This window comes from Phasianus colchicus, chromosome Z (genome assembly GCF_987193195.1).
Source record: "Phasianus colchicus chromosome Z, bPhaCol1.hap1.1, whole genome shotgun sequence".
NCBI lineage: Eukaryota > Metazoa > Chordata > Aves > Galliformes > Phasianidae > Phasianus > Phasianus colchicus.
This window is the reverse complement of record NC_143476.1, coordinates 63,853,399-63,874,002: the sequence shown is the minus strand read 5'-3', so window position 1 is coordinate 63,874,002 and position 20,604 is coordinate 63,853,399. Positions and strand designations below refer to the sequence as shown.

At 43.7% G+C, this 20,604-nt stretch overlaps 1 protein-coding gene across 1 annotated transcript in view; it reads left to right on the top strand.

Annotated features, from left to right (window-relative positions):
- The first annotated feature begins 7,759 nt into the window (after nt 1–7,759).
- The window catches only part of UHRF2 (ubiquitin like with PHD and ring finger domains 2), a 77,167-nt gene continuing 64,322 nt past the window's right edge, over nt 7,760–20,604 (top strand). The window contains exon 1 of the mRNA XM_031606167.2: nt 7,760–8,394. Coding sequence (XP_031462027.1) covers nt 8,242–8,394 — 153 coding nt within the window. The 5' untranslated portion in view covers nt 7,760–8,241. The remainder of the gene's footprint in view (nt 8,395–20,604) is intronic.

The following is a 20,604-nucleotide window of genomic DNA, read 5'->3' as shown; positions in this document are numbered from 1 at the left end:
TGGGGCTGTAAGACTGTGTAGAGGAAATGGACCTGAGGGTGTTGATTAATGCTAGACTGAACATGAGCCAGCAGTGTGCCCAGGTGGCCAAGAAGGCCAATGGCATCCTGGCTTGTATCAGAAATAGTGTGACCAGCAGGAACAGGGAAGTAATTGTCCACCTGTACTCAGCACTGGTGAGGCCGCACCTCGACTACTGTGTCCAGTTTTGGGCCCCTCGCTGTAAGAAAGACATTGAGGCCCTGGAGCGTGTCCAGAGAAGAGCAACAAAACTGGTGAGGGGTCTGGAGCACAGATCTTACAAGGAACAGCTGAAGGAGCTGGGGTTGCTCAGTCTGGAGAAGAGGAGGCTCAGGGGAGACCTTATGGCCCTCTATAACTACCTGAAGGGAGGTTGTAGTGAGCTGGGGGTCGGCCTCTTCTCTCATGTGACTAGTGATAGGACTAGAGGGAATGGATTCAAGCTGCGCCAGGGAAGGTTCAGGCTGGATGTTAGGAAATACTACTTCTTTGAAAGGGTGGTCGGGCGTTGGAATGGGATGCCCAGAGAGGTGGTGGAGTCACCAACCCTGGAGGTGTTCAAGGAATGTTTGGATGTTGTGTTGAAGGACATGGTTTAGTGAGAACCATTGGTGATGACTGAATGGTTGGACTGGATGATCCTGTGGGTCTTTTCCAACCTTAGTGATTCTATGATTCTATGATTCTATGATTTATTATAAATTATACTCAGCTTACTCAGCCTCCTTATGTAGAAAGCCTAGGATGAAGAGCAGAATAAGTCCTCCATGATTCAGGTGGAAACATTTAGATATCTGCTACTCCACCTGGACTGCCACAGGTCCATGGGACCAATTGTGATCCACCTGAGCGTGTTGAGGGAGATGACAGATGTGACTGGCAAGCCACTTTCCTTCTATCAACACTTCTGGTCAACTGGTTCCAGATGATTGGAGGCTTGCCAATGTGCTGCCATCCATAAGAAGGACCATAAGAAGGATCTGGAGAACCACAGGCCTGTCAGCCTTACTTCAGTGCTAGGGAAGGTTATAAAACCTTCAGCACATTTGGGACAAGTAGGGGATCAGGCCCAGCCAGCATGGGTTCATAAAGTACAGGTTGTGCTTGACCAACCTGATCTCTTTCTATGATTGAGTGACTTGCCTGATGGGTGAGGGAAAGGCTGACGATGTAGTCTTCCTAGACTTCAGCAAAGTCTTTGACATTGTCTGCCACAGTATTCTCCTAGAAAACCTGGCAGTCTAGAAAAGCCTAAACAGGTGCATTCTTTGCTGGGTGAAGAACTGGCTGTACAGCTGGACCCAAAGAGTGGTGGTGAATGAAGTTAAATCCAGCTGGTGACTGGTCATCAGTGGTGCCCACAGACGTCAGTACTGGGGCCAGTTCTGTTCATCATCTTCACTTACGACCTAGACAAGGGCACTGAGTGCACCCTCAGTAAGTCTGCAGATGACACCAAGCTAGCAGGAAGAGCTGATCTGCCCAGGAGCAGGAAGGCCCTACAGAGGGCTCTGGACAGACTGGATTGCTGGGCTGAGGCCAGAGGGATGAAATTCAACAAAACCAAGTGCCAGGTCCTGCATTTTTACCTCAACAATCCTAGGCAGGCAACACTACAGAGTTTGAGCAGAGTGGCTAAGAGACTGCAGAAGAAATGCATCTGGGGGTGTTGATCAACACTCAGCTGAACATGAGCCAGCAATGGCCCAAGAAGGCCAACGGCATTCTGGCTTGTATGAGAAATATTGCAGCCAGCAGGAGCACAGAGCTGATCACCTCCTTGTATTCCACTATGGTGAGGCCTCACCTTGAGTACTCTGTGTTGAGGTTTGGCCCCCACACTATAAGAAAGATAATGAGGCCCTGGAGTGTATCCAGAGAAGGGCAACAAAGCTGATGAGGGGTCTGGAAGAGAAGCCTTATGTGTAGCAGCTGAGGGAGCTGGGATTGTTTACTCTGGAGAAAAGGAAGCTCAGAAGAGACCTTATTGCTCTCCACAACTACCTGAAAACAGATTGTGGTAAGGTGGGGGTCAGCCTCTTTTCTTAAGTAGCTAGCGATAGGACAGGGAGGAATGGCCTCAAGCTGCAACAGGGGAGGCTCAGATTGGATATTACGAAGAATTTATTGTCAAAAAGAGTGGTTAGGCATTGGAATAAGCTGCCTGGGGAGGAGTTTGAGTCACCGTCCCCAGAGGTATTTAAGGAAATGTAGTACTTGGAGATATGGCTTAGTAGGCAGTATTTGTGGTAGGGGGATGGCTGGACTAGCTGATCTTAGACTTCTTTTCCAACCTTAATGATTCTATGATTCTATGATAACAAAATACGAATGTTTTTGACTATGTTTACTTTATATTTTCTATCTTCGATGATCATAAGAAGAGTTGGGAGACATGGAAGATGAAGAGTTCACCTTTAATACCCCCAAACTCCCAGTTGCCCAACTAAGCACCAGCAGCATTACTTGACATTTACATTTCATAGGTAGCTATTAAATAATTTATCATTTATTTATATATCTGTAGAAGGCTGTTTTTATCACACACATGAAATATTTATGTATATTATAACTATAAACCACGTAACTATAAATACTACATCCAACACAATAGTTTTGCTCACAAGATAAGCATCTTGTTAGAAATTTGCATGTAAAAGTTGCACTACCATTAGATCTGGAAATGGTACAAAATAGTTGATAAACAAAAACCTAAACCAAAACATAATACATCATTTCTAACTTCAGTTAATGTAGGATTTATAGCAATTTATAATAACAATTATAATACAATAATTCTTGATAAAATCACTGCATTTCCAAAAGAAAATCAGCTGCTTACATATTGCACTATACCATATGAATACCTAAACTATTGCAAACAATTCAAACTAATGAAAAAAAACAAAATCACATACAGGCTGTGATCCTATGCATTGTTACCCTCAGGTGTATGAAATACACCTGACACCTGACACCTGAAAGAAAAAAGATCACAATCTTAATAAAATGAAAGATATAGCTTTTAAAAGCACATACTGAGATAAATTAGTTCTTAAACTAACAGCTACTAATAGCTGAATTACATGAAGAAACAAGCCTTTGACTTTACTCTAGACAGAGATTATTAAAATTATTAGTATCCTTATGTTTATTTCTCCTTACCTGTTTCACAACAGAAATTGAATAAAATTGTAATATAGCTTCTATAAAGTATAATCTATGGCTCATGTCACTTCCCTGAACTCTAGGGACCTATCTCCATAAACAAGTATGAGGCATTAAAGAAAGATGTAGAATTGGCACCCAGCTGTGCTGTTTTAAGGACAAGGTCTTTTCTCACTGTAAATAAAAAGTATACATTTGCTACTTCTTAATGGGGACAAAACAGTCACTGCTCTGATGCCCAGAACTCTTGATCGGGATCTTCTCCCATTCCAGCTGCTGCAGAACTCACACTTTCTCATGCCCCAGCCCTTCTGGCAGGTGTATTATTTTCAGTGAGACAAACACATTAGGTGTTCTTTACCCATAATAATCAAATAAAAGTATATACATTAGGATTTCCTACTCATAGGTTGCTGTTTCCTATTATGTGATGGAATTAATAGTCAGTTCTATATATAGGGTATCATTCCTATGCATTATCTGCAACAAAATATATTCTCTCACTGCATTAAGTTTAAAACAGATTAATTAAGTCAACTGACCTCATTTCTTTCCCAACATGTTTACACTGAAATGGTCACATTGACGTCATTGGAGCTGAGTGATACATTTCTACTAAGTACAGTTGATACACAATTTCAATTTACTTCTACTCTTCTTCCCTGGAAGACAGATGGGCACATCTGAGCAAAACAGTACCAAAGCATCCACACAGGTTATTGCATTGCCTATAAAACGTTGAAGGGCTCTCAGGCATAGAGTTTGTTAGAAAAATAATCCTATAAAATGTTCTTTGTCTTTTCCTTCTTACACAGCTTCTCTTTGAAACTGAGTGGCATGTGTTTCCCTCCTCTGCTGTTTTCTTTCTGCTTCCTTGGCTTTGTCTTACGCTTCCATTTTTCCAATTCTTCCTCATATATATTTGTCTGTCTGTTGAGCACCTCTACGGCTTTTTCTGCCTACTCCCATGATTTTAAATACATTAAGTCATTCAAACAAATAAATGATCTCCTATGGGTAAACAAAGAATATACATAGGTCACTCCAAAAGTAATGTCTCCTATTTATTTCCATGGAAATGACAACAGGTACAAAGAGCACAATAGTACTGTTTAATAGAGCAAGTTCTCAGCTACAAAATACTATTTTTCAATATAGTCACAACCATTAGTTACATATTTTCACCAGTGACGAACAAAAGCTTGCATGCTTGCTTGTAAAAATCTGCGTGTCCATCCAGAATATGGCTTGTCTTTAACGTTGCTGTTGCCACCACCTCATTGTGCTCTCTTCAACTGTTTGGTCTCTAGAAACATTTGGCAAGTATTGATGTATGTCAGTGAGTGCCATTTTTTCCATGTGGAGGAATTGACTGACACACCTTAGCTTCCATACCAGACACTGTTCTGTCAGTCTGCCCCTCTGCTGCCACCTGTCACATGGCATCAAAATGTAATGGAATATTGTCAGGAGGGTTCAAACTCTACTGCTGTACCAACAATATCCACCTCTGACATGGTGGGCCAATGTTATAAAATAGGAGGTATTACTTTCAGAGCTAACTTATTTCTGTTCTGTGCTCATTCTAGTCATTCTTCTGCCACTAACACTCCAGTCCACCACATATGCTTTCCAGTTTCTGCTTTACCATAATTTGTTTATCAGTCCACCCTTACTCCAGAGAGAACATTGTTGTTTTCTGAACAGCCACCTCTCTGTTACTCTAAACACTCAGTAACTGCCTCTTTTCACATCTACTGGTAGATTCTCAAGCAAGTATTTTTTATTTTTTGTTCATTTTTCCCCCTAGTATCCATGCCACAGGACACATATTATAAAGCAGCCCACTAGCACAATCAATCATTTCATAACTGTGTGTGCTCCTTCTACTCAGTCACTCCTGTGGCAGCAACCTGATCTGCCTTTCTCTACAGCCACTGCCACAAAATTTATTTCCTTGTATACTGTAATAACAAATGGATCCTTGTTCATTTTTTGTCCCCTACAAAAAAACATTTCCTGTTCTAATAGTCCATCACATGCTTTCCATAAAGTTTCTCTAGCACAAACTGCTGCTATTCTCTCTAGTATGGAATAACATGCTCAATTTCAGAATTCTTTCAGATTTTTTGCTGTTGAAGAGAGACATTTCAGTGCTTGCTTCAACAGAAAGATCAATTTCTACATATAGATTTATACTGAGATTCCTTTCTTTTTAGTGTACAGATGGTGTCTAAGATGAATCTGCAGACAACTTGATTTATCTTTATTTCGGATATAACTATTAAACCATTCTTAACCTCTTAACCTCTAAGTTAAACAATAATTGAATGTTTCAGGAAGCCCAAGAAGGCTGGGGCCAAAAGAGCTAAAATGATGATGAGTACTTCACAATTTGAGTATGAGCCCATACCATTTAAGTATGAGCCTGTGTTATAACCACAAATAGCAAATGAAAATCTGGATTTGCGTAAAGGGCAATTCAGCAACTTGCTGTGGCAGTGTCAAGTAAAAAGAAAGTTGTTGTAAAATGGAAATGGACTAGCAAGGATAAGAAAGAAAGGAGCAGAATAATTGAGAAACTTTTAATTGTTTCAGCTGCCTTTGCACATGCTCAATACCCCCCAAAATCAAGCCCAAGTTAACTCACTCAGAACTGCAGTGGGAATTCCCAAACCTAAAAGTGAAATATAGGAATCTGTACTACCATACTTTGCCACCAAATCTGTGTTTGTGTGAATGGGCTCTAAAGGCACTTCTGGTTGTGCATGGCACCAAACATCAGCAGGGCGATCAGAGGGAAAGTACAAGCTGGCAGGTAGCAACTTCTCAAGAGCCAACAGCATGTTTGGAGCAACTTCTAAGCTCAGGATGCTGAGTCGGTGCTAGGCCTGCACAAGGCCTTCAGCATAGCCTGCTGCCTGGGATGGGAGGCGTAACCCACACCACATCTTGAGAGGCAGTGGCTGCTGCTGGTTCACAGAGACCGCAGGGCAGCACCATGTGTGCACCTACTGCAGGAGCGCCCTGCAAGGGACATACTGAACAGGAAACCTGGGAGAATAGGCAGGATTCTCTGCTACTTCGTGAGTGCCAAGGATGGGCTTTCTGCTGCTGCTGCAGCTGGGTAACCCCCATGTGTGCTCTCTGTGAGGGAGAAACAGTGTGCACTATGCAGTTATGTGCTATAAATAAGAAGTGTAATTAGTAAAAAGCTTTCTAATAAACACTGGTTATGATCTGTTCCTCCCTCTGACTCAGTACTACGTCAGTGACATTTTCAACACCTACCACAAAGAAGCCACAAAAATGCACAGGGGGCTTCTGGACCTGTCTGTATTTAATAATTCTGTATTTTAATCTTGTTACCGGTCTTAAACTCAGACAAAAAAAATGCTCTGAATTACTCCTAAATGCAACCATTCACCCATCTCCCAGCTTTTCCTGAACTCTCTATCAGACACATTTCCATCGAACCATTTTGCCAGTATATATATGTGCAGTTTTTGGCTGCAATAGTTAATTTTCCTCACAGGAGCTCCTGTTTTTCAGATTTGTGACCAAAACAGCACTGATAACATAGCCTTGTTTCAGAGCAGTGCTTGCAGAGTCACGACCTTCTGTTTCGCACCGTCTCCATTGCAGAGCTGGCGGTGCCCAGACGCCGGGAGGGGGCACAGACGGGAGAGCCGGCCCTGGCCAGCAGAAGGGCGTTCCGTGCCACGTGGCCGTGCTCAGCAATGGAAGGTATGAGGGTGACATAAGAGAGGAAAGGCACGAGGCGTTCACAGTGATGGCGTTTGTCTTCCCAAGTGATGCTAACGTGAACCGCAGTCCCGGAAGCAGCGAGCACCTATCTGCGGGCCGAGGGGAGGTGCTGAATTCATTTCTGATCTTGCTTTGCCCGTGGGCGCAGCTTTTGCTTTAACTGTTAATCTCTCTTAATCTCAGCCCACGGCTTTTCTGCAAGGTGCCGCTGCCTGCTGGGGTTAAACCACGGCAGGATGGCAGAAATCCATTTTTCTGATGTCAAGTTGTAGAATCACCAAGTTTTTTGACGGCAGCCGAACCAACATCGGATCCGCGGTAAAAATGGGGATGGCTGCTTCTTGCCCCGGCCCACGCACACGTCCGCCTGTGTCACGTAACGGGTTCGGCCGGCCTCAATTTGCGTTTTGGAGGGACCGCCGCACGGGGCCAAGTCGAGATTTTACATTCTCAGAAGCCCGGGGCTCGCGTGCTACCGGCCCCCCGTTTTACTCCTCGCCCACACGCGGTTCTCCCCTCGAACGCCGCCGAGCCCGGACCGGACTCGGCCGCAGACGGCGAGCCCCGCGGCGGGCGGAGGAGGGAGCGGCGAGCCGTCCCGCGCGACCGCCATGGAGACGTAACGGTCGCTCCCCCGCAGCGCGCCAACCCCTCCCCCCGCCGCCTCGCGCCAGCCGGCGGGCGGGGCCCGCGCGGAGGGCGTGGCGCGCGGGGCGGGGCGGGGCCGCGCGTGGCGCCGAATGCGGCGCGAGGGCCGGCGGCCCGGGCGCAGCGGGAGGGGGCGTGGCGCTGCCCGCTTCCCTCGCCCCCCGCCCCCGCCCCGGTGTTGTTGTCTCTTTACGGCCGCGGCCGGCGGCTCTCGCGAGAGCGGCGTTGGCGCCGTGACCTCCATGTGAGAGCGGCGGCGCCTGGTAAACACTCCCCGGGGTTGGGAGATGGCTCTCGGCGGCGCCCGTTAGCCCCGGCGCGGCGCTTCCCGCCCGGCCGCGCCTCAGCCCCGCGCTGACCCGGGGCGGCGCGGCGCGGCTCATTGCGACGCGCAGCCGCTCGTCTCGGCTGTCCCGCCCTCCCCGCGTCCCCTCCGAGCGGGGCCGGCGGCCCGGCGGGCGGGGAACCTCGCGCCCGTTCCGCGCGATTTAAAAACCCTGCCCCGCCGATCCGAACAAAGAGCGGGGACGCGCCCGGCCCCCTCCCCTCTCCTCCCGCCTCGCACGCCGCGGCCGCGCACCCCGAGAGCGGCGGAGCGGCCGCGTCCCGCCTCCCCGCGCCGCGGCCGGACGAGCCATGTGGATCCAGGTGCGCACCATCGACGGCACCGAGACGCAGACCATCGACGACCTGAGCCGGCTGACCAAGATCGAGTGCCTGCGGGAGAAGATCCAGGAGACCTTCCGCGTCAGCCCCGACCGCCAGCGCCTCTTCTACAGGGGCAAGCAGGTGAGCGGGACCGCCTCTCTCGGGGCGGCGGGCGGGGAGCTGCCCCGCGCCCCTCGCTCCCGGCCCGGCCGGCTCTTTGTGTGCGCCCCGCCCCGCCCGCCTGTCGGCTGTCGTCGGCTCCCGTCCCGCCGGGCCCGGGGTGGGGAGACGGGCGGCCGCCCGCCGGGACGCTCCGCTGCCGGGGGGCGGCAGGTGCCGGCGGGGCCCTTTGTGTTTGTGTTTTCCCACCTGAACGGCGGAGGCTCCTCCCCCGCCCGTGCCTCCGCCGCACCTCCGTGACGGTGGCGGGCGCCCGGGGCTTCCCGCCTTACCGCCGAGGCCGGGCCGCGCCGGGCGCTGCGCGAGCCCGGAGGTCCCGTCCGGCGGCGCCGGCTGCGAACCGCGGCGCGTAGCGGTTCTCGGGGCGCCGCTCCCGCTTCCCCGCGGGGGGCGGCCACGTGACCGGCCGGGCCGGGCCGTTGGTTTGCGCGGGCCCCCGCCGGACCGAACCGGCGGCACGGAGCGCGCGGCCGCCGCCGTTCCAGATGTGCCGCGATGGAATACGTCGCCTCGGGCTGCGTGTTCCTTCCGAAGGGTGTAACCTTGTGCGCTGCATTACATAAACTAGGAGGTGTGCGCGGCGCTCGGTTGCTGAGAGGCGCAGCCATCATCTCGCGGGGGGCTGTGCAGTGTGCTCCCGGAGCGTGGCTTCGAGATGCGGCTTCTCCTGCAGAGCGCTGCCGCGCTGCTAGCTCCGGCTCAGCGCTGAGGCTTCTGCCGTACGGCTGGAGAGGGGTGTGTTTGTACCGACGGGAAAAAAATAAAGTCAGGCGTAGGTATTTTTGTTTTTTCTCTTAGAGATGACCAGGAGGTGAGCTGCAGAGGGTCGATGCGAAGCCTGGCTTCTAAAGCTATGGGCAGACCCTGTGTGTGCCCATTGATGGGACTGAGCACTTGAAGACGGCGCGTATCAGGAATACCGTGGACAGCCTCCTGCTTCTCAAAAGGGGCCAAATAAGGAACATCAGCCCTGACGTTGTGTAACTTGCTTACCTTGTGCTGCCCCGGCGTATCCCCCAGCACGGGACTTGCTGTGGAACACAGAGCTTCCCTGAGAAGCAGGGAAGAGAGCCAGTAGTGAACTGTGCCCTTCTGCATCGTGTGCTAGTGGCTGGAGTAACTAGCTTCAGTGCTTACACGGGCAGATGTCTTTACTGAATGGTAGAACGGTGAAATATTACACCTGCATTTGTACATATTAGTAGCATTTATTAGTCCAGTGCTTACTTCATTCAGCCCAGGCCTCATTTGGGATGGTGTCTAGTAAAGAGTTAAGGAGAAGGGATTTCTTTGCTTTCACTAATTCTGTGACCGTTTATGTCCATTTTCTTACAGTTACCATAATTAAGTCTGAAGTTTTCTTGGTGGTTATGGATTACTTTTTCTGATCCCATGGTGTTAGTAAGTAGAAAAAAGGTCAGAAGGATTGCACTTGCACAAGTAGAACTGAGTGTAGAGAGAGATATGAGCAAAGGAAAGTATAAACAGCTGCAACTCTCTCAAGAACATGATAAAATCAGAACAAAGGGGATATCTCGGTTAAATGTGAAGTGAACAGAAAACATTCAACTGAAGTAAACAAGACAAAAAAACTGAAGATTAGTGCATCTGTTGAAAAAAACCATCTAGTTCACAATCTCTTTTCCTATTTCAAGGTTTAGTATTTGATATGGTTTAATCTCTGTGGTCTGCTAGTAGAACTGCTAGCAGTGATCCAGCTGCCGGGCAGTACTTAATGTAGTCTCTGGGACCTTGTAGAGATGCTTTGACCTCCAAAGTACTGGGTACAGGCAGACTTTCTTCTAAAAGTGCGAGGTGTACGAGGTTGTATGCATTCAAAAACCTAAGTGAGTCACAGTTTATGGGCTAAATTTCAACCCCTCCATGGTCTTGACTTGCGGTAGTTATAAACTCAGCTTCAACTAACGTCTTAAGCTTTGGTTTCCATTTTGCATCTCTTGGACTAGCAGTGTCTGTATCCAGTTTATACAGTTTTTCTTTTGTACTGTATTTTACTGGGGTCTGGTCTTCAAACACTGAAGTGAATAACTGCCGATAGTTCTCATCTGTTGCTCCTAAGGGTTAAAATATCCTAAGACCAATGGTGAACATTTAGTGTTGTGATTAATGTGATACTCGCTGTTACTACTTTTTCCGTGCGTAATCCTGAGAAGCACCGCATGATTGAACAGATTTGTTTTCAGCTCTTCCTGCCAGAAGGACCTACTGTGCACATGTGGCACTGAGGAGTGAACAGGAACAGTATTATTCTCTAACTTAGTTTACTTGATCTGCAGAGACTTCTCTGACTCTAAGGATCTATTTTGTAGAGCTAAACTGTCAGTCAAAGAAGTGGAATTGTTCTGTAGATTAAGGTAAAATTTGTGTAGGAGAGTTTATGCATAGCTCCGTGCTGTGCTGCAGCAACCTAATAAACTTCCTAAGTTACAATGCAGTGTATGGAGCTTTTCTGTTAGAAAGTTGAGGCAAGGCAATTTAACTGTTGGCAGTGTGCGGTCTGTCCTAATTAGAAAACTTGTGTAGCGCTTTCTAGTGAGAGTATTAAAAAAACAGTGTTCGTTGTGAAAAATCAGAGATGCTCGAGTAGATGAATTCTTGGCATTGTGACCTAACAGGGCAGACTTTCTATGTGCCCAAACAGTAATCATGAGTGTGATTTCTAGATTTGAGTAGTAATGCTGGAAAAATTGAACAGGAAAAAATACGATGAAGTTTGAGTTTGAAAATTCACCAGAAAACTGAAAGTTGTGCAGAAGACCGCAAGAGTATGAATACAAACTTGGGTTCTGTATAGAAGTAAGTGCAAATGCTGTTGTACTATAGCAATATGCATTCTTCGTGGAATATGACAAATTATTTTGTCGTTGCTTTTTTCATTACTCTCTCCCACCCTGTTACAATTTGACTTCAGTGGAAGCTTGTGGATGGTTGTTGTCCTTTCAGAGACAGTCATCTCATGTGGCTCTTCTCTCGTGCTTACTAGAGCAGAGAAGGAAGAATGTTGGAGCCCCAGTGTTTTTCTTCTTGGTTTGTACGTGCATCAGTCTGCTGGGTTAATTTCAGGTGGTTGCCAGGTGTCAGCCTCTCATTCCCTCTCTTCAGCAAAAGGAGGAGAAAGGAAATATGATGAAAATGAGCAAATTTGTGGGTTGAAATAAGGACGGAAGAGTCTCTCATGAGTTACCATCACAGGCAAAAGAGACTTGGCTTGATTAAGATCGATTTATTGTCAGTTGATAAGAGTAGTGAGTAAGAAATGAAAAAAAGACAAACTATAAATACCCCTTTTCCCCTTTCTTCCCAAGCTCAACTTCAGCCTTGATTCTTCTACTTCCTCTCTCCTCTACTCCTCCTCAGCTCCTGTGGTGGGGCTGACCCTGTGTTGGATACAGTCCTTCATGAATTGTTACAGTGTGGTTCTTTCCCTCAGAATACAGGACTTCAAGAGCTGCTCCAACAGGAATGAGTCCATCTTTCAGGAGAGAATTGCTCCTCGTTGGGCTGCAGCTTAGACCTGGAGCCTGCTTCATGGGCTGCAGTGTCCTTCAGACTACGTGCACTACTGTACTGTGGGCTTCCCCATGGCTGCACATAGAGACAGACCTGCTCCATGTGGTGCCCTGAGGCTGTAGGGGGACAATTTCTGTATCCTGTTCCTCTCCATTGTCCCTCTTATTTCTTCTTAGACCATGGTGTCTGCGGGGCTGTTTTTCTTGTGTTTTCTCAGTCTGCTCTTACAGTTTCTTTTTTTTTTTAATCTTTTAGTATTTCTTAAAAATGTTATCATGGAGGCGAAACTATTATTGACCAGCAGTGATTCTCTTTTGCAGCTATCTGGAACTGGCTGAATCCAACATAGGAGCAGCTTCTGGTGACTTCTTGCAGAGACTATCCCTGCAGTCCCTGTAATAACAAAACTATGCCATGTAAGCTCAGTACAAGCAGTGATAGAAAGTGCCTTTTAGGTTCTTGCTCTTTCTGATAAGGAAGTTGCTCCAAACCTATTTCGTGAAAGACTGAAATGAACAGGTGGATGTGGGAGTGTTAAAGCTATTCAGTGCCTTGATATCAGACTGGAATTTAAGTAAGTGAGCAAATCAGGTTCATTAGAGGAAATGCATCTCTGCTTGTATAAACAAAAAAGGTGTGGTAGCATGCCTCTTGCTCCCTACCTGTTGAAGTTCACTCATGTATAATTTTTTGGGCCACTGCTGTGATTCTGAAGTGCTTAGGGTTTTGGTTTTGTAAATTAAATTGAAAAGATTGAGGAATAGCAGGAGTATAGGCACTGTAGCTTTGCATGTGAGCCTTCTTGTGTTAAAGCAGCCTTGACTCTTGAACCTTGGTGAAACACATAGTTATTAATTTAGCAATGGGATATGTCTTTAATTGAACTGGCACTTGGGCAGAGTTTCATGTGACTTTTAAGTTTCAGGTTTATAAACTGTGTGTTTAATTCTTCTTAATTACTAACAGCTTGAATGGATTTCCAGAAGGACAGAAAAGCTTTATTTGAGTTTTGCCCCAAAGAATAGGAGCGCCGATCCTATTCATAAAACAATCGAGTTACTTAATACAATTTCTTCCCAGCTTTGTTTGGAAAATTGCAAACATTTCCAACTGAAGCTGTCCAAAACCAATCTGCTTCAGGCAGAGTATGGGTGTGAGAAGTCTTCAATTTGAGCAGTTAGCTTTACATCTTGGAGAAATAAATTTGAAGAAGCCTGAGAAGGAGAGTGATTGTCCTTCTTCAACAAAACAAGGTAATAAGTAACTCTGTAGCTTGATTTAAGAGCACAGTCTGGAGTCTTCAGGGCGAATGTGGTCAGACTGCATTCGAGAAATTCCTGAAACGTTCATGGATTATACTTAAAATTTACTTGGCAGCCCTATTAGCAGTTTTCCTTGGTTGCAAAATTGTTTACTGAAATTGACTTCTTGTTACATTTTTAAAGTTACTAAGGCAACTCTGCTGTCCCTTCTACCATTAGCTTTGTTATTCTGGACTCCTAAACAGACTGAGGGAAATAGTGAAGCAGAATAAAAAGAATAAAAGCAGAATACTTTATACGGAGTGACTTCGGTATTAGGAAATTGGTAAAATGTAATAGCTTTTGTATGAAATAGCAGCTAGCTTGAGGGCTCTGTTTTGTGGCGTATATGTGTATGGAACCTGACTGTGTTGGTTTAGCACTTTCACTTTTTCTTAAGGTGGATGCTCTTGCAAACTGAATGTTTACAACTGAAAAAAAGCCCCCACAAAAAGTAACAAACTTTTCCCTTCCTCAACACCCTTAAATACATAAAGCACTTAATGTGTGGATGAGGAGGATTGCCTGCTAGTGACAAATGTTGGTATCATTTATGAGAATTCCCTTCTCTAAAACTGTTAACTGGATGCACATTTGTAATTATTTAATTGATAAATTCCATCCAAATAACTGCCCTGATGCCCTCAGCTCCATGACCCAGCCTGTCCAGATCTCTCTGTAGGGCCTTCCTGCTCCCAGGCAGATCAGCTTTTCTTGCTAGCTTAGTGTCATCTGCAGACTTACTGAGGGTGCACTCAGTGCCCTCGTCCAGGTCATCAGTGAAGATGATGTACTGAACCGGCCCCAGTACTGATGCCTGGGGACACCACTGGTGACCAGTCACCAGATGGATTTAACTTCATTCACCATCACTTTCTGGGTCCAGCCATCCAGACTGTTCTTCATCCAGCATAGAGTGACCTGTCCAGACTTTTCTAGACTGCCAGGTTTTCTAGGAGAATACTATGGCAGACAATGTCAGAGGCTTTGCTGAAATTGAGGTAGGCTATATCAAGATTTATATTTGTTAGGTTTGCTTAGATTTGTTATTGATTACAGAAGGTTCAGATAACAACTAGCTCTTCATTGTAGGTGTCCTTCAAAGCTGCAAATTACCATCTGCACTCCCTGGCACCACTGTTGCTGAACTTCTGTTGCTTGTGCTATGGAAGTCCATACCATCACAGAGGAGGTACTTGATAACTGTGGTCTGACAATAACAGAGATGGATGAGTCTTTCCATGCTTCTTAGGATTTCAATACAACTTTATATTTTTGGCATTCGTTCTTATTACAAGTGGTAAGTAATCCTCAGTATCAGACAGAAGATATCATGGAATTTTATTTTCCTAATTAGAAGACTCCTGGGAACTGAAGAAGAAAACTTACTGCTCTAAGTTCACCTTCCAGTTAGAAATTAGTGAACAGTTGTTCCTGTAATAAATTGAGACTTGCATCTAAGAAGAGAATCTTATCTAAATTAACAAGTTTTTTGTATCTCGCTCTAATGAAGATGTGCTAGTGCTTCTGCAGGTTTACTGATCCTGAAGAAAACATGCAGAGGCAACTTAATATTCATCAGTTTAATAGAGAAGTACTCAGTTACCAGGGCTGGCTTGCCAGTTGAGCTTTCCCCAAGTTGTTGCTACTAGTGGTGGCCAGCTGGTAGAATGTCTGTCTTCTCTGGGACTTACCCCAGCACATACTGGTGGGGGATGGCCATTAAGATATCCAAGCAACTCCTTAGTCCTTCTGGCCATATATGTAACAATTGCATTGAAGTAAGCAAGGTCGTACACAGAAACCAAGGGTTACTTAGTTACAGCTACAGAGCAGTTTCTCCCAAATTTCTTCTACCTAATGCAGAAACTGGAAGCAGTTTACCTGTGTTCCCAAGTTAAATAGCTCTTTCTTACAGGTTAATTGCCTGTTCAGGCCATGGTATGTATTTTTCCCACACGCTTACCTAGTGACAAAGGAAGAAATAATTCTCAACACCTGCAGTTATTACTTAAAAAAAAAAAAAAAAAAAAATTGAAAGAGTTTTGGATGTGAATCTTGAAGAGTTGTGTGTTGAGACTGAGAGTGGCTGCCTTCACCTTGGTCTTTTGATTAAGTCAAGAAGTTTAAGATGATCAGAGGGCTGGAGCACCTCTCCTGTGAAGAAAAGTTGAGGGAACTGGGCTTGTTTAGTTTAGAGAAGAGAAGGTGCTGGCCTTCCAGTATTTGAAGAGAGCTTATAAACAGGAGGGGGATTGGCTGTTTATGAGGGTGAATAGTGATAGGACAAGGGGGAATGGTTTTAAACTGAGACAGGGGAGGTTTAGGTTAGATATTAGGAGGAAGTTTTTCACACAGAAGGTGGTGACGCACTGGAACAGGTTGCCCAAGCAGGTTGTGGATGCCCCATCCCTGGAGACATTCAAGGCCAGGTTGGATGTGGCTCTGGGCAGCCCGGTGTGGTGGTTGGTGACCCTGCATATAGCAGGGGGGTTGAAACCAGGTGTTCATATGGTCCTCTTCAGCGCAGGCCATTCTGTGGTTCTATGATAAGTCTCTTCTGGTAGTTTTCAACTGTGTTCATGTTGACAGTAATCTTGTACACTGGATTTTTTTTATGATTGTCCAAACCATAAGGTAAAATGTAGTGGTACCACTGGTACACTCTGCATACAATTTCTTACTAACAGTGTTAATAAAAACCTTTAATTGGAGGCTATGGCCTTAAGCTATAGGCTTCTGTGCTTATTTTTAGTAGGAAAAGAGGAGAAGTTAGTCATGTTGATTGAGTTCCCAGGTGACAAATGTACATTCATCATGGTGTGTTTACTGATATTGAGGTGCAGTTACTCACAATATAATCAACAGGAATCTGCAATGTCTTTGTAGGTTGTGTGTCTTCTCTAGCATTTGAGACTTCCTCTTGTGCATGGGGTTGAGCAAACAGTATTTACGCTGTTTGTGTGGTGATAACTGTTTGACATTTTGATTCAAAGAAAGACTTTCTTAAATATTTGGAATTTCACTGTATTGTCCTCTGTCAGAGGACTTGCAGTGTGCCTTCTGCTGAGTACTGTGAGAATCCATATAGGACTATGGTGTATGTCTAGATTATGAGTAACTATAAGTAAGACTTTTTATATCATCTATTATTATGACTACCTTTTTCTTTGGTAAGAAAGAGATCATTAGCTGTTCCATTAAAACACACAAGCAGTCAAAAAGGAGCATGCTCTGATAGGAAACTAATTCATGTAAATGTACTGGTGTGATTTTATTTATGCTTGTGCATGGAATAATGGCCCTCTTCCTGTAGACTGCTTTGAAGTGTGATTCTCTTGGCAACAAGAGTGACAGAACTGAGCCTGGGTTGGTCTGTATTCTTAAAACATAAATATTTTGCTTAGTTATCGTTTTAAAGAAAATGTAACTTGCCCATCTTGTGTACTAGAGGGGTATGGATCTGTAGTCTGTCAGGCAACTTCCGTGTCCAAATATTTCTCCCACTTGTATTCTGTTATGATTTCGTTACTCTTAAGAATGTTGACAGACTATAAACACGGCAGAGCAATGATTTTTTTCTTTTTAGTGACTGGTAAATTGTCCACCTCAAAATGGGCTTTGCTTTTGCTGAGGAGCTTGTCAGAGAGTAGTGGGTGTAAAGCCCTGATAAAGACGACTTGAAGTTCTATTGGTATTCCTTTCCAAGAAAGATTAATATTTTTTGGAAAGTAAACCTGTAGTACAGTTAAGTTTTGTATGAGACTAATAGCTATTAGTGTTTGAGTTCTGGTAGAATATTTGAAAATTCAGGCAGTGACTAGTGAAACTAGAGTTTTTGATGAAGAACTGGATCTTCTGGAGTTGAAAAAACTTAAAAGCAGTATGCATTGAACATTCCAGTTAATATAAAGCATAGCCAACCAAATGGAATTACTATAAATTCCTTTTTGTTTAGCTTTTATGTCCATTGCAATTAAGACAGCTTTTTTTTTTTTTTTGAGAAACAATGCCTCTTAGTCCTTAATGTGGTTACTTAATGAACTTAAATATCCCAGAATCTTAAATCATTTTCTTTAGATACAAGATAATCCAGGTGTAGGGTGTGGTTTACCACCCGGATTAAAAGTATTGTTCAGGTTATTTTTTTAGCTTTGGAAGTACAAACAAATCCAAATGGCAGAGATTTACAAGCTAAGTGTTTGTGCTGTGCTAAAGATTACTGAAATTTTCTTGACCTGAGATAGTCCCATTGGTTCAGAACTCAATGTTCCAAATAGTATTTTTTTTAGTTGGGCTTTTTGTTGTTAGAAACTGATTGGCGATGTCTTTGAAGCACTCTGTAAAAGCACTAAGTGGAATTCACAATTTCACCAGCCTTGTATACAAGAAGAACAAAGTACATACAGCACTCTTCAGGCTGAAAATACCAGTTTCTGACTGCCCACTTTAATTGCCTTTAATGAGTACCTTGGAGGAAGTTTTAGGTTCTTCTAATTTATTCAAACTAACTTGGCTTCTAAGTAATGCCTATTAATTAATCCAAAGTTAAACTGTTTACTCTTCTGCTTTTCTTGTTAAAGAAATTTGTAGGGAGTGTGTAACAGCTGTGTAGAGTAAGAGATTGAGGTCACCTAACTTTTCAACTTCCTACTTTAATTAAAGAGCTCTACTGCATTCCATATTCCTTTCAAGTTTATTGCTAGGTCTAATTCTTGGAAAATAAAACAGAAGATGCTCAAAAGCACACCTTTATGAATGATGGAAGATCTTGTTTTCCAAGTGGAGTGACTGGATTAAGTTGATATAGGAGCTCAGCTGCTTGGATCACACTTTAAGATAAATGCAACGTTCCAGAATGTTTACAAACTTTCTAAGGATTTCTCTGTGCATGCTGTATAACACACAATAAGCTGTGATTCTGCTGGTACTTATAGACAAATTAATGGTATTAATTGATACGAATGTTAATGATATGAGTTCTTTATTGGACATATTTTTGAAGCAGTCTGACATACTGCACTCTGTGTGATCATTTCAGGTTTAACTGCAGTTTCTACATGCTTTTTAAGTCAGTTCTGGCCTGATACTACAGGACATAGTTCTAACAGGGATGGTAGGTATCAGTTCCAGTATTGCATTGCAACAGCCACTCTTGTGTAGTAGCATAAGCACAGTGTTGGCTTACTTTTAAGTATTTATAACAACCTTCTACAGAAGAGTATTTTAAATTGATAGTGTCTCTAACACTAGGAAAAAGAGAATGAAAACTGAAAGTGGCATTTGCTGCTAAGTAATACTTCTAATGGCTGTTGTGTCAGAAAAGCTAGCAAAAAAAATATAATCATAAATGAAATTGCCTGTTTACTTATTTTTGCTCTTGTACAGGCTTTAACGACCCAATGAGAAATTGAGGTATAGCTTGACTGCCTAGTATTTGCCTGATTACTTTTGCTTGTCATTTGTGTTTATGAAATTGAGAATAACAAGTGTTCTTCAACACTCAGTGACTGAAAAAAACAAACAAGTAACGTTGCTTTATTTTCATTTAACATGCTGTCCAGGCAAATGTATTTTCAGGGATTCCTGTTAGTACCTTTATAGCACAATGGGATGAGTTTGTTTATTTATTCATACAAAAAGTATTCTTGGTCTAAATCTATACGTTTGCTAATATCTTGGAATATGTTTTTGCTCGTGGTACAAACAGGTACTCTTTCCCTGACTATCACGTTACCAAACTCTGTATCCTGCCTCATTTGAAGTCTGTTATCTTATCTTTGTTACTTTGTTTTCAGATTTAAACATGACATCACTAGTCATAGATCAGTCTATGTAGTCATAAACTACTCCTGGAAAGAAAACTAATATTTAAAAAATGAAGGAAAAAACCCAAACAAACAGAGCAGGATGCTAATTTATTATAAATGACTTAGAAATCACTGGGTTAGTCTGACCATATAATTTATGTTAATCATGTCTTACTTTGATTCTTTTTACGGAATGTGAGTAGTCCTTGTACGATAATTAGCATGTGGGTTGTTGGAAAAGGCTTCCCATTCATGACATAGCATAGGTCTGTGTGACTCTCAGAACATAGTGAATATTCCTAGACAGACTACTTGTAATTCAGACATTCTCCTTTCTTTAATTCTATCTCATACTAATAGACATAACTAATTTGTGAACAGAATATACAAGTTAATCTGAGTCATAATTGATAAATAAATCACAATTCATAGAATCATTGAATCACTTGAGTTGGAAGGGACCATTAGAGGTCATCTGTCCCAGCTCCCCAGCAACAAACTGGCAAATTGGCAGCTAGATCGGGTTGTTATATCTAGACATTGAATTTTGTGCTTGTCATGGCGTTATGATTTTTGGTTATCAGTATTCCACATCACAACATCATGTAGTGCTCTGGGAGTTAAAGAGTTAATGCTCCAGTTCTGGGCACCTCTCTGGAGGAGAACAACTACATTTCCCAGAACACTTTGCATTTGGAGAGGAGACATGACCCCTGTCAGGGTCACCTGGTGCTCTTTTTTCCTTTGGCTCTCCTCCCTGCTGCTTGACTCAACTGCGCATCTCACCTCAGTGTTATGGTGAGGCCTTTCCACCTTTCAAACATTCTCTCTCATTGTATTTGATTTATTAGCTCCACTTCTAATTATGCTGTATTATATTGTATTATAGTGTATTATCTTGCATTTCAATTCCATATTTAGTAAATTAGTTTGTTTCTCTTCAGATCATTGCTGCTGTTTTTGATTATTCTGGGTCCCCTGTTTCCCCTTTCCAGAGGTGCAGATCTGCAGATCCCTCTGCCCCGCCATTCAAAGAACTGGGCCAGACCAGCCCGTAAACCATTTGACAGCTGTTAACACTACTTAATCATGGTAGAACATTCAAGCTGTTCAGATTTAGTTCTTCACTGACTTGGCTTTAGACTTCAGGTATTTTGGGGCACAATTTATTTTCTGTCAGCATATACATGCTATTTCCTAAAAACAGATCAATAATGGTGTTTATTTGTTCCCATTTATATGTTGCCTGTATGTTTCTGGTCTACCAGAAGCAAACTACTTTACACATCACTACACTAGTTGCCAGAAGCTTTCCTTATTCCAAAGGGTTCTGGAAATTATGCTCTGGAACATCTATCAGCAATTGTCCAGTCTAGCTGGAATAGACAAGATGAACCAAAAGTTATGTTGTCTCCAGTAATATCTGATTTGTTATTTCAGTAGCAGTCTAGTTTCTGGAACTACTGCTGAATTTTCTTTTTACTTTAAAATGTAAGGTGATATTTTATAAGACATTTCAACAACAAACT